General features: G+C 52.9%; 1 protein-coding gene across 1 annotated transcript in view; it reads left to right on the forward strand.

Annotated features, from left to right (window-relative positions):
* LOC102922194 (pyridoxal kinase) overlaps positions 1–11,719 on the forward strand; it is a 31,599-nt gene extending 19,880 nt beyond the window's left edge. Inside the window, exons 7-11 of the mRNA XM_076558502.1 lie at positions 632–677; positions 2,505–2,616; positions 3,551–3,687; positions 5,943–6,009; positions 6,227–11,719. Of these exons, the coding sequence (XP_076414617.1) occupies positions 632–677; positions 2,505–2,616; positions 3,551–3,687; positions 5,943–6,009; positions 6,227–6,339 (475 nt within the window). The 3' untranslated portion in view covers positions 6,340–11,719. The remainder of the gene's footprint in view (positions 1–631; positions 678–2,504; positions 2,617–3,550; positions 3,688–5,942; positions 6,010–6,226) is intronic.
* The last annotated feature ends 277 nt before the right edge of the window (positions 11,720–11,996 follow it).

Raw genomic sequence — 11,996 nt, forward strand, 5'->3', positions numbered from 1 at the left:
ATCCTGGCCTACAGAGAGAGTTCCAGGAAAGCTGCAGAGCTACACAGAGAAACCCTGTCTTGAAAAACGGGGGGAGAGAGAGAGAGAGAGAGAGAGAGAGAGAGAGAAACCTCCTGGTTACCCAGACTTGCAGGGCACAGGCCTCTCTGTCCCATGAGCAGGGTCCTGTAATCCTTGGATGCAGACACTGGTAGGCATTTTTAGATGGAGTAGCTGAGGACCCCAGCCTTGGGTCCTTCCCAAGTAAGGGATGGCATCCCTTTGAGGATCCTGTGCTGTCAGAAGGCTGAAGCAGGTGCATGGGTTGTGTTGGTCATTGTGGCCCTCAGAGTTCCACGCACATTGGTTACCTGACTGCTGTGCTGAGAGACTCTGGGGGTTGTAGGGGTTGTTTCTCTCTGTTGTCACCTAAAGGCATTCACCACAGTTTGGAACCTCACCACGTGTGTGAGTTTCCTTATACCACATTTCACTCTTGACCTTCCCCACTCTTCCGTGTGTGTCTCTGCCTCCCCTGGTTCCTGTGGAGTAGAAGCCGTGATGGCCTCTGGTGGGGATGTAGGTCAGTGGCCGGGATGGCTCTACTTTCTTTACTGTAGGGACTGGGCTCACACTCCCATCTGTGTTCCAGGTTGCTGAGTGGCAGAAAAATCCACAGCGAGGAAGAGGCACTGGAGGTAAGGAGACCCTCACACATGGGCATGTTCATGGGGGAGGAGACCCTCACACACAGGCATGTTCATGGGGAAGGAGACCTTCAAACACATCCCTGTTTATGGGGGCGGAGACCCTCACACACGGGCATGTTCACAGGGAAGGAATCCTCACACACTTCCCTGTTCACCGGGAAGGAGACCTTCACACACCTCCCTGTTCACAGGGAGGTACATGGGCATCTAAAAGATGCTGAGTTCTGACCTTAGATGTGGGGAGCACCAGCCTTTGTCACTGAGCAGTACCTCTGTCAGTTCTATACTCAGTCCACCATGTGTCCGTGTCTGCGACCTGAAGCTGCCATGCCAAGCATCCTCTCACAGGTCTGGAGTCTGAAAGCCCCAAAATCAGTTGGAGGCAGGGTGCACTCCCTCTGAGGCCCCCAGGAGGTCCTTTTAAGACATTGTGGTACACTCCACTAAACTATAGCCTTAGATTATTGCCAAGTAGAGTCCCGCTTTGAGGAATTGGGGGTGAGGACATCAGTATATCTTTTCTCAGGTCAGCCCAGGGTAATCGCCACTGTAATGTGTGCCTATTGTGGGTCCGGCACTGTGTAAGCTCCGGGCACAATCTTACCTATTGAGACCCATAGCCCAATGTGTGCCAGCCTCATGGGTCCCCCTCATGGCCCCACATTGCTCTGAAGACCTTCAATTCACACCATTCAGGCAGCTGGCATGAGTGAACCACCCAGAAGCCTATGGTGGCGGCTCCTCCCTGGCCCTGTGACCTGTGTGTTCATGGGGTTGATAATGCATCTTTTCTTTTGTAAGATTTATTTGTTTGTATCTTATATGTGAGTGTTTTTCCTGTATGTATGTGTTGTACACCATGTCTATGCCTGGTGTTCTTAGAGCCAGAAGAAGGTATCAGATTCCTTAGAACTGAAGTTAAGGACAGTTGAGAGCCACCATGTAGGTGCTGGTAACTGACCCTGAGTCATCTGAAAGAGTAGCCAGTGCCTTTAACTACTGGGCCATCTATCTCTCCAGCCCTATGATAGACATCTTCTGTGCCACACCCAGGCCATCTGAAAGAGTAGCCAGTGCCTTTAACTACTGGGCCATCTATCTCTCCAGCCCCATGATAGACATCTTCTGTGCCACACCCAGGCAGTCCCATACACCAGGGTTGCTATCCCATCTACCCCCTGTGTGGCCTTGGACCACAGAGTGTGTAGTATATAACTCCATGAATGTCATCTCCTACTGTGAGCGGGCACTGGTGGCTAGTTCACCTCTTGAGCCACTTGCATAGGTACCCATGATTGTGCCCTGTAGGCACAGCTGTACAGACAGGAGTTTCCATCGGATTTGAGGAAATTTCGCCAGCTTGAGGAGGAGAATCTCTGTGAGTTCAAGACCAGCCTGGTCTACATACCAATTTCAGGTCAGCCAGAGTTATATAGTATGACCCTGCCTCAATAAATAAACAAATGGCGAAAAAAAAGACAAGCCAGCTTGGAGAGAGAAGCTTGCTTCTCACTGGTGGATCTGACTAGGTTCCCAGTTCCTAAGGACTTGGTACACGGCTCCCAGGCTTCCCCACACTTCCAGACTCTGGAATCTCAATGGCCCTGGCAGAAGGTGGCAGACCACAGGCTTGGCTGTGCATGTGCAATGTTCCAGGTTCTCTGGAAGCCCATCAAGTATGCTGGTCACGCCTGCCTGCTTGAGGTCTGATTGCAGAGGATGGTGGCCGACCGGGGTCTGTCCCCTTGAGAAGCATGGCTGTCAGGAAGAGCCACTGTGGCTACATGTGCTGACACTCTCCCTTGCTCCTGGCAGGTGATGGACATGCTGCACTGCATGGGTCCTGACACAGTGGTCATTACCAGCTCTGACCTGCCCTCCCCACAGGGCAGTGACTACCTGATCGCCCTGGGCAGCCAGAGGATGCGTAAGTGCCTGCTCCACCTGCTCCACCTGCCCCTGCATGCTCCTGGGTCCATCTGTTTCTGTAGCCCATGGCTTTCAGGGCCCAGAGACTATTTGGGGCTCAGTAGGAGGGAGATTATGACTTGGTCAGCAAGTGGCTAGTACCTCATGCCCCTCAGGAGAGTAGATAGAGGCAGCTTCAGGACAGAGCTCTGTGGAGTGGGGGGACTAGATGGGCACTGGGACATAAGCAGGTTCACCCACTCCCACTTGCCGGATGTTCAGGGACCCATGCTGTGCTGGAAACACCAGGTTCTCATGGCTGGTGAACCACCCTGCACCGGAGCCTTATGCCAGAGGCCAGCTGAGTCTGGCTTCTGTGGCCCAGGTGTCTACAGGGAGTAGGTTTCTGCTGGACTCGGTGACTGGTTATGCACACAGCACATGAGTTCATTGTGTTTGAACAATGTCACAATGGTACTGAAACCTGAGTCACAGGCTGACAGTTCACATCCACTGACTCCAGGGAGGGTTCTGGATGCACAAGGGTATGGGGATGTGCACCCGAATGCTCCTATGCCACACACACATACACACACACACACACACACACACACACACACACACACACACACACATGCAGTGCATCCACACAGTTCCTTGCACTCTGAGTGTGTAAAGGTCATGCTAGTTTCAGCTTCTCCGGGTCCAGGGTTTCACTCCACTTTGGGACAGTGGTGGCAGTGGGGGTCAGTATGACAGCCCACACTGAGTCCTAGAGCTCCTGAAGGAGGCCACCCCACATCTGATGACCACTCCCAAGGAGAGAACGTGCTGACATTCTTGTCACTCCAGGAGAAGTGGGGACAAGTTGGGCTGACAGGTTCCCACTGCAGGGGTGACCCTTGTCTAGCTGAGATGGTTCAGACCCAGTGACCTGGCTTATGTTCCCCCAGGGAAGCCTGATGGCTCCACGGTGACCCAGCGCATCCGGATGGAGATGCGCAAGGTGGATGCCGTCTTCGTGGGCACTGGGGACCTCTTCGCTGCCATGCTTCTGGCGTGGACACACAAGCACCCAGACAACCTGAAGGTCAGTTGTCCATGTTGTTCCTCTACACAGCTACCTCTGTGCTTCCGGTGGGAAAATAGGTTAATGTGGTCAAAACAGAGTAGGGAGATGGGAGGTGGGGGACCGGAAACCAGGTTTAATGGGAGCCTGGGCCTGTGCACCAGCTCAGGAGATTGTGGGAGGTACAGCTGACTATGGGCTCAGGAACCCACGGTCCCATATGTGCTAATGTCAACTTGACACACATTTTAACCAGAGGTATCTGAAAGGAGGAAACCTCCGGTTGTAGGGCACTTTCTCTCTTTCTTTCTTTCTTTCTTTCTTTCTTTCTTTCTTTCTTTCTTTCTTTCTTTCTTTCTTTCTTTCTTTCTTTCTTTCTTTCTTTCTTTCTTTCTTTCTTTCTTTCTTTCTTTCTTTCTTTCTTTCTTTTCCCCCTTGGTTTTTGAGACAGGGTTTCTCTGTGTAGTTTTGGTGTCTGTCCTGGATCTTGCTCTGTAGACCAGGCTGACCTCAAACTCACAGAGATCCACCTGGCTCTGCCTCCTGAGTGCTGGGATTAAAGGCGTGCGCCACCACCGCCCAGTGGGCATTTTCTTAATTAGTGACTGATGGGAGAGAGTCCAGCCCACTGTGGGTGGTGCCATCCCTGGGCTGAGGTCTATAAGAGAGCAAGCTGAGCAAGTCACCAGGAACAAGCCAGTAAGCAGCACCCCTCCATGACCTCTGCAATAGCTCCTGCCTCCAGCATCCGGCCCTGTTTGAGCTCTTGTCCTGACTTCCTTCAGTGACGAACAGTGATATGAAAGTGGAAACTGAATAAGCCCTTTCGTTCCCAAGCTGATTCTACTGACACGCTGGGTGATATTCTAGTGCACCCCCACAGGGACACACTTCCTTTAACAAGGCCATACCTACTCCAGCAAAGCCACACCTCCTAATATTGCCACTTCATGTGAGATTATGGGGGACTGTTACATTCAAACTACCACGGTGGTAGAATACTTTCCTAGCAGATACAGGGCCTGGGTCCCATCCCGGCAGAGCAAACACAAAAGAAGAAGAATGCAAAGTTGGAAGGACCCCTCCCCCAGTGTAGACTGAGCCTGCCTGCAGACTGCTACCTACAGCCTCGATGTCCCGCACTGTGTGCCCGTGGTGCACATCTGGGTGAGGGCTGCCTTCCTTTAGACTGGAGGAAGGGGAGAAAGGCTGTCACCTCGGAGAGACAGTTGGATGTGGGGACCTGGACATGGGTTCCCTGGTGCTGTCCCACCGTCCACTCCACCCCGCTCTGACCTGTCTCTGGCTCCTTGCTTATATGCTGGAGAGGGAGACAGACTCCCATGTGTCAAGTCCCCTGAAAACTCTGAAGTTAAGTCTAGAAGGTTCACTGCCTTTGCCCTCCACTGGCTCTCCAGCCCCTGCCTCCCTCAGGTGCAGGCCAGGCCAGACTTGCCCTGTGTAATTGGCAGCAGTGGGGGGTTCCCTTTGTGCAGGGCAGCAGAAACTTGCCAGCTGGCCCTCAGAGGAGCCTCACAGAGCAGCTCCCAAGCCAAGCCCTGGATCAGCCAACCCATGTAGGGACTGAGGAGTGTCTGGGTACCTGCTGAGTCCCCCAGGCCTCTGGCCTTGAGAGTTGAGGCCGGCGGTGCTTTCCCTTATAGAGTCTTTAAAACTAATTACTCCCAGGGATTCTGTTCAGCGCCTGCAGTGTGCCAGTGTGCACAGTATTGACAAGCTGCTGTCCCTCCCCAGGAGGCATTTCCATCCTCACCGAAGTAGATAATCTAATAGTCAGGGTCTGCTTGGCTCTCTCTCCACTACTATAACAAAATACCTGAGACAGTTTATAAAGACGAAAGGTTCTTTCCTCTCATGGTTCAGAGGTGTCTATCCACGGCGAGAGGGCCTTGTTGCTTAAGCCCTGTGACTGTGCATTAGGGTGGGATCCAGGAAGGAGATAAAGAAATTACACTATCCCCTTTCAGAAGCCACCTTCAAGGACCTAAGGACCTCAGGACACCAGGCCTCACTTCCAGGAGCTGTCCTCCCCTCCAATAGCACCTCAGGCAGAGGGCCCAGCCTCTAGCATGGGCTTCAGGGGACACTCCAGATACAGGCTAATGCAGATGCATCTCTTTGGGGGGCTGTCGTGATGTCAGCCCCACGGGGGGCCCAGCTGTGTCCAGTGTGAGTGACTGGGGCAGCTGCTGCTTGTCCTGGACAGGGATGCTCAATCCAGGTGGGCCAAGGCCATGTCTCTGTCCTCTCCGCAGGTGGCCTGTGAGAAAACCGTGTCCGCCATGCAGCACGTGCTGCAGAGGACCATCCGGTGTGCCAAAGGTACCTGTCCTGGCGCTCTGCCTTTCCTTCCTGTAGGTGGTCCCTGTCTGGAGGAGGGCAGGAGGGAGGGGAGAGCTCTCCCTTCAGCCCCTGCACCCTGTTGCCTGGTGGAAGTGGGCCAGCAGGGGGCGGTGTGGAGCAGCAGCTCCAGTGTGGGGAGGAGGGGGGATGCCTGAGGCTGCATCCCTCCAGCTCTAACCTTGCCTCTGTTCCTCAGCTCAAGCAGGAGAAGGAAAGAAGCCCAGCCCGGCTCAGCTGGAGCTGAGGATGGTGCAGAGCAAAAAAGACATCGAGGACCCCGAGATTGTGGTGCAGGCCACGGTGCTGTGAGGGCCGTGCATCCGCCCCGACACACCGTGTCCCGGGGTCTCTGTTTTCATCCCTGTGAAAGCTGTAACGTCTGCCTTAGAGCCATGACTGACACTTGACATTTTATTCCTTCCTGAGGGTCGGGTCTCATCCGGTCTCAATGGTGAAAATGTGCCATCATGTTTTTTTAAAAAAATAATAACAAAGCCGTCGCAGAAATATGTGACTCAGAAACATGGCCCCTTCTCCCCCAAGGCTCTGGGCCTACTGACTGCCTCTTGTTGACTCATAGGTGTGTGGGAGGCAGGTGGAGTAGGCAAGCCTGCTGCCCGTGGACCCTTCTGCTGGCCACGGGCTGCCATTGCCCCCAGATTCCTGCGGGGATTAGGACTAGGCCTGCGGTGGCATTATTTTTAAATTGGGTTAAGTCTTAATCATGGCATCTGGAAGAATTACGCCAAATGTCTTCATTGCCGTTTGGGTCTTACCCTTGCTCCTGCACCAGAGTTTCTGTGTGTGTCTCTGCTGCTCTCTGTGTCTCCGAGGACGTCACACTTACCCAGCTGTGGACTGTGGGAAGGTTTTATGTCCTCATGCTTGGGTAGGCCCACAAGCATGGAGTCACTGTGACAGGGACCCTTTAAGGGCCCCGAACATTCCAGGGGATCTGCGAGCCTCCCGGGTGTCAGCAGGAACTCCTATCACTTGGGAGCGACTTCTGGGGAACTGACCAACCTCGGGGTCGGCTCTGAGCCTGAGGTGGCTTGGGAAGGTCAGGGAAGGATGCCACACTGGGTTCTTGTGGGAGCTCACCCAGCCCTGGGCCTCAGTTGGCACTGCACATGCCATGTGCTGCTGAGGACAGCACACTGCTGAAGCCGTGTTTGCACAGAGGAGAGGCAGCCGTGGCCCGTGCCCCCGGGTGGCACACTTAACTGCGGGCTCCTCCCCCCATTTCTGTATTCTGTGCCCACCACCTGCTGAGGGGCAAGAGGCCCTCATGTGAAGCCAGCTCGCTCTCTGCCTCCTTGGAAGTCCTGCTCCTAGAGGGAGTGTACGGGCACTGTGGGTGCAGGGCCATCTCTGAGACCTTTGCAGGAGACTGTGACAAGTTCCATTTCCATTGCTCAAGTGTTGCTTTCCCAGATGTACATCTTGGAATTTGGGGTCCCTTAGTCCTAGCTGTGAGTGGGGCTGTCCATTTTTGATTGACCTTTATCTCAGCATCCACCCATCCAGATTTGCCTCTTCTGAGAAGCCACAGCCTAAGGAGCAATAAGAGATTGGGAGAGATGGGGACCACACTGTGATCCCCAGGGGCATAGGTTCTCAAGGGGTGCCTGGCTGCCACCGATAGGTGAACCTCAGAGTGCCACACCCTACCTTAACATAGTCCAGGGTTCCCCTTCCCCAGTTAAAATGCCCTGGATGGAGGAGACACCGGTCCACATGGACTTGCACCAGTCCAACTCCACTTCCCCACCAGCCTGCATCCTGACTTCTCACCTTTCTGGTCTCAGGCTGCAGGATGGCTGAACAGGTAAAGCTGCCTGTTTCCAAGCCTGACAACCTGAGGGACCCACATGGTGGAAGCAGAAAACTGAATCTTGTAAACTGTTCTCTCTCTGTGTTTCTTACACACACACATATGCACACTCACCAAAAATAAATAAATAAATAAATGTAATTTTAAAAATACCCTTGTTCACTAATATCCTAAGCCAGGTTTAGCTAGCTCTCTGGTGTGTGTTTCCTGGTCCCAATGGCAGGCCTCTGAGCCCCAATTAATGCAGACCAGAAAAGAGAAAGCCATGGCCAGTGGCCTGGAAGGGAGGAACAACCACATTCCCCTAAGTCACAGGAAAAGCCCCTCACTGCCTCCCAGAGAGCAGGGAACACCATTTTGTCAGGAATGAGCAAAACTTCCTTTTTCCTCTCAGAGTATTGAGGCTGGACGGGAGAGATGGCCTTTTTGTTTAAGTACTTGCCGTGGATACTCGAGGACCTGAGTTCAGTCCCCAGCACCTAAGTGTGGTCCTGGAGTGTGCACCTATAACCTCAGAGCTAGGGAAGTGGAATCTGGAAGTAAAGGAAGACCCCAGATGTTGACCTCTGGCTTCACACACATGCACACAGTAAAAGGGTAAGAGCTGTCACAGGGTTGAGGAAAGCCTGTGTGTGTCTGGTGGGATGTGAAGAAGCCCCTGGCAGAGCAGTGCTGGCTGTGGTGGTTTATGTGTGCCGGGGTCTTCATGACCTCGCTCTCCACCACACCAGGAGAGCCTTAGCACTTGGCTGTAGCCCAGCGCTAATCGGTGTGGGGATCCTTTCTTGCTTACACAGCTGGGTGAGGGCTCTTTCCTCATGAGAACTTCCTCTAAAGTCCTAAACTTGGGTGTGGTCTGGATCGTCTTCCTGTGTGCTTTGGAGCCCAGGGGACATGAACAGAGGCTGTGGCTCAGGCACGTGACAGAAGAAACAGTGCTTTGGGCGTGGGGCCTGGGCAGAAGCAATGCTTTCCAGAGGAATGTCTGCAGCCCTGCCTGCCAGCAAGCACAAGGTCTGCTCCCCTTGTGTCCAAGGCAGAATTGCCTTTCACTCTCAGTTTGCGTAGTTCAGTTGTGACATGATGTGTTTGGAAATGAAGCTGTGTTAACCTGGTGTTGCCTGCTTCCTGCTGAGGGCTCCCTCTGGTACTGTCTTAGTCCATCACCTTCAACCTCCCCGAAGACTAAGAGGGAATTCTGACCAGGATGCTTTGGAAATCGTTGCCTGGCCCTGTTGATAATCACGTGCCTCTAGCTTGCTTTTGCAATATGTTAATGGTTGTCAAAAAGACGCTGTCCTTTTCTTCAGTTGGGAGAGCCCAGTGTTTAAAAGCTGCTTGATGTTTCAGTGGGGGTGGCCAGGCCTGGCTGCACTGTGCTGAAGTGGGGCATTGAAAGGAGGGGCCTGTGTGCTCCACAGTCTCCCTGGCTTCCCAGTGTGATGTCACCAGCAGCTGGGACAGGAGAACAGCACTGGGTGTTACAAGTTAGGCCATGCCCTGTCCTTGTTGAGGAAGGCAGGGCCCTCCTGAAGGAGGCAGGTTGGCCAGGGCAGCACTGAGTCCTCTGCTGTGCCCCTGGGTGGCTCCTGACCCCAGTGTCCAGCTCCCATTGCTTCAAACCTTACATTGTCTGTAGCTGAAAAGTATAGAAGAGAGAGGTGAATGTATTTGGGACCCTCCTGTCCTCTGAGCGATCTCTCACTCAGGGCATCTGGTCCATAGTTCTGCAGTTCTCAGGTGCCCGGTGACCACTGGGCTGACCACAGCTTGCCCTGGTCCCCTCCATGCATCTTTCTTTGGGGGCAAGGTATCTATCTGGGCCCAGGGAGGTGCAGGCAAGGACACAGGCTTTGGTGGTGGCGTCCAGATTCTGTGTGCCCTCCAGAGGGTGCTGCAGCCCAGCCCCCCTCTTTTTTTTTTTTTTTTTTTCTTTTTTTTTTTTTACTGTCGTGCTGACATTTGGGGGCTTCTCTTCTATTCAGCCATGCAGCTACTTGTAGTGAGAAACCCTGGAAAGTCAAGTCTGTCCAAGTGACAGGTGGGTACATGTGCCAGTCTGTTCCTTTCCTACACTTCCTGTGACAGCTTCAAGTGGTGGCTGGCAGGGCATTTTCAGGTTCCAGTCCTGTGGAGCCAGGGTGGGAAGAATTCTGCCTCCTGTTGCACACTTTCAGTCTCCACCAGCAGGGGGCGCAGTGGGACCAGAGTTTTGTCAGCTGCCCAGGCAGAGGCTGGTACCAGCAGCCTAAACAGCAGTCACCAAGCTGGGAGATTTGGTTGGCTGGTTTTTTAGTGTGTAACTCTTTGTGTTAGCATCCAGACTCCAGGAAGCCATGGCTTGGTCAGCACAGGCAGACTTGAAAGTTCCTGAATTTGGTTGCATTTTGAAACGTGTGTGTCTCCTTGTTGTTGACTTTTGTTTGTTCTTGTTGCAGACATTTTTTCCATGCAATAAGTGACTGAAAATAGTGTCATATATGCCCTATTCTCCCTTCATGGCAACCTGATGGTTTCACTTGCTTAAAACCAGGATTTAATGAGTAACTTTAAATTTAACAGTAGTTAATTTTTTTCATGTTATTGGAAATTTTTTACCTGGCATGGTGGTGCACGCTTGCAATCTGGGACCCTAGAGGCTGAGGCAGGAGGGTGATCGCCATGCAGTAAGACAGTGTCTTTAAACACACGCAGTTATCCCTGGGTTTTCTTTTTTTATTTCTGGTAGAAGGGACACAGTTTTCAGACTTCCTCACTGAGGCAGGAAGGAGCATGTCATCAGAGCAGGAGTCTCCATCTTCATCATTTCATCCACCCCGCCTGGGGCTGAGCCCCGGTGAGCACCCACTTCAGGTGGTGAGGGTGATCTGAGCTCCCCCATGCCAGCAGCTCCTCTTTCCTCCTAGGTCACTGTGGGCATTAGTTCCCGGTCTTTCTGAGCCTGCCACTCAGACCTCCATGCTTGGAAGCTCCCAGAAGGCCTTAGGGTGTAACCATGGCCATGCCTCACTGCCCATCCTATAGAGCCTACAGAGATGTGTAAAGCCAAGGCTGCACCTCACTGCCTTGCAGGGCAAGGCAGTCCCCCATGAAGGCAAGTGGAGGAGCCTTCACCCTTAGTGTGACCTGGGCCAGTGCCGTGGAAATGTCTGAGCTACATTCTCACAGAGGTCCTGACTCCTGCCTGACATGAGGAGGCCATGCTCTGGGGTGACAGTTGAAGACCCCCAGGCTTAGTACATCTGTCCTGTGTCCCACAGAGCAGGAAGGCAGAAGCCTGCTTCCTTCCAACTCAGACCTGATCGGTTCCCACAAAACACCTAAGATCACTTTCTGGATGATGATAGAGTGAGTCACTAATTTTGGAAATGGTGGTGGATTCTTCATGAACATAGCTCTTGAAGGATGAGACATGGGTGACTTCCTGAGTGCTCTTAGCTTCATAGCTGCCTAATTCCCAATATAGACCTTGTCTTTCTCTATATATATACACACATATAACAAGATTTCCTGAAATTCTTATCCGAATTTCACCCATGTGTTGCAAACCTGGACCAATCAGAAGACGGGCTGGATCTGGGGCTGCCCCGACCTACTCTTCCTTCTCAGAGATCACAACTTTTTGGAAGCTCCTAGCCTTTAGAGCAAAGCACAAGGCCGGCCCACAGCCCCTGCTGTGCAGGAGGGGCTTGCTCTGGGCTCAGGTGGTCTCCAGCCCAAGTCCCCCAGCCCTGTGTACTGTCCCCTGTCAGTGCGTTTGTGGACATGAGCACCTGTCAGCACTCTGTGGTTGTGTCCGTTTTGTGCTGGTCTGTTGACTTCTATGATTATCCACAAATAAATATTTTCATTGCAGTTGTGGTTGGGTGGTTATTTCTCCCAGGCTGCTCCTTGTGGTTCCTGCTCAAATGGGTTTTGACTGATTTCTTTAAAATACCCCTCAAAGAAAAATGTGTCCTTGGTCCCACCTGTGGTGGGTCCCAGCTCACCCTTCACTGTCTCCTGTCTCCCGGCATCGTCTGGTGCCTTAGGGCCCGACCTGAGGCTTCCAGCAGGATTCACTGGTGCGGGAGCTTGGAGATTGTAGACCTGCCCTGATGCTCCCTGCAAGGTTCTGAAGATCAGTCAGTGC

The sequence above is a fragment of the Peromyscus maniculatus genome, chromosome 21 (genome assembly GCF_049852395.1).
Source record: "Peromyscus maniculatus bairdii isolate BWxNUB_F1_BW_parent chromosome 21, HU_Pman_BW_mat_3.1, whole genome shotgun sequence".
Taxonomy (NCBI): Eukaryota; Metazoa; Chordata; class Mammalia; order Rodentia; family Cricetidae; genus Peromyscus; species Peromyscus maniculatus.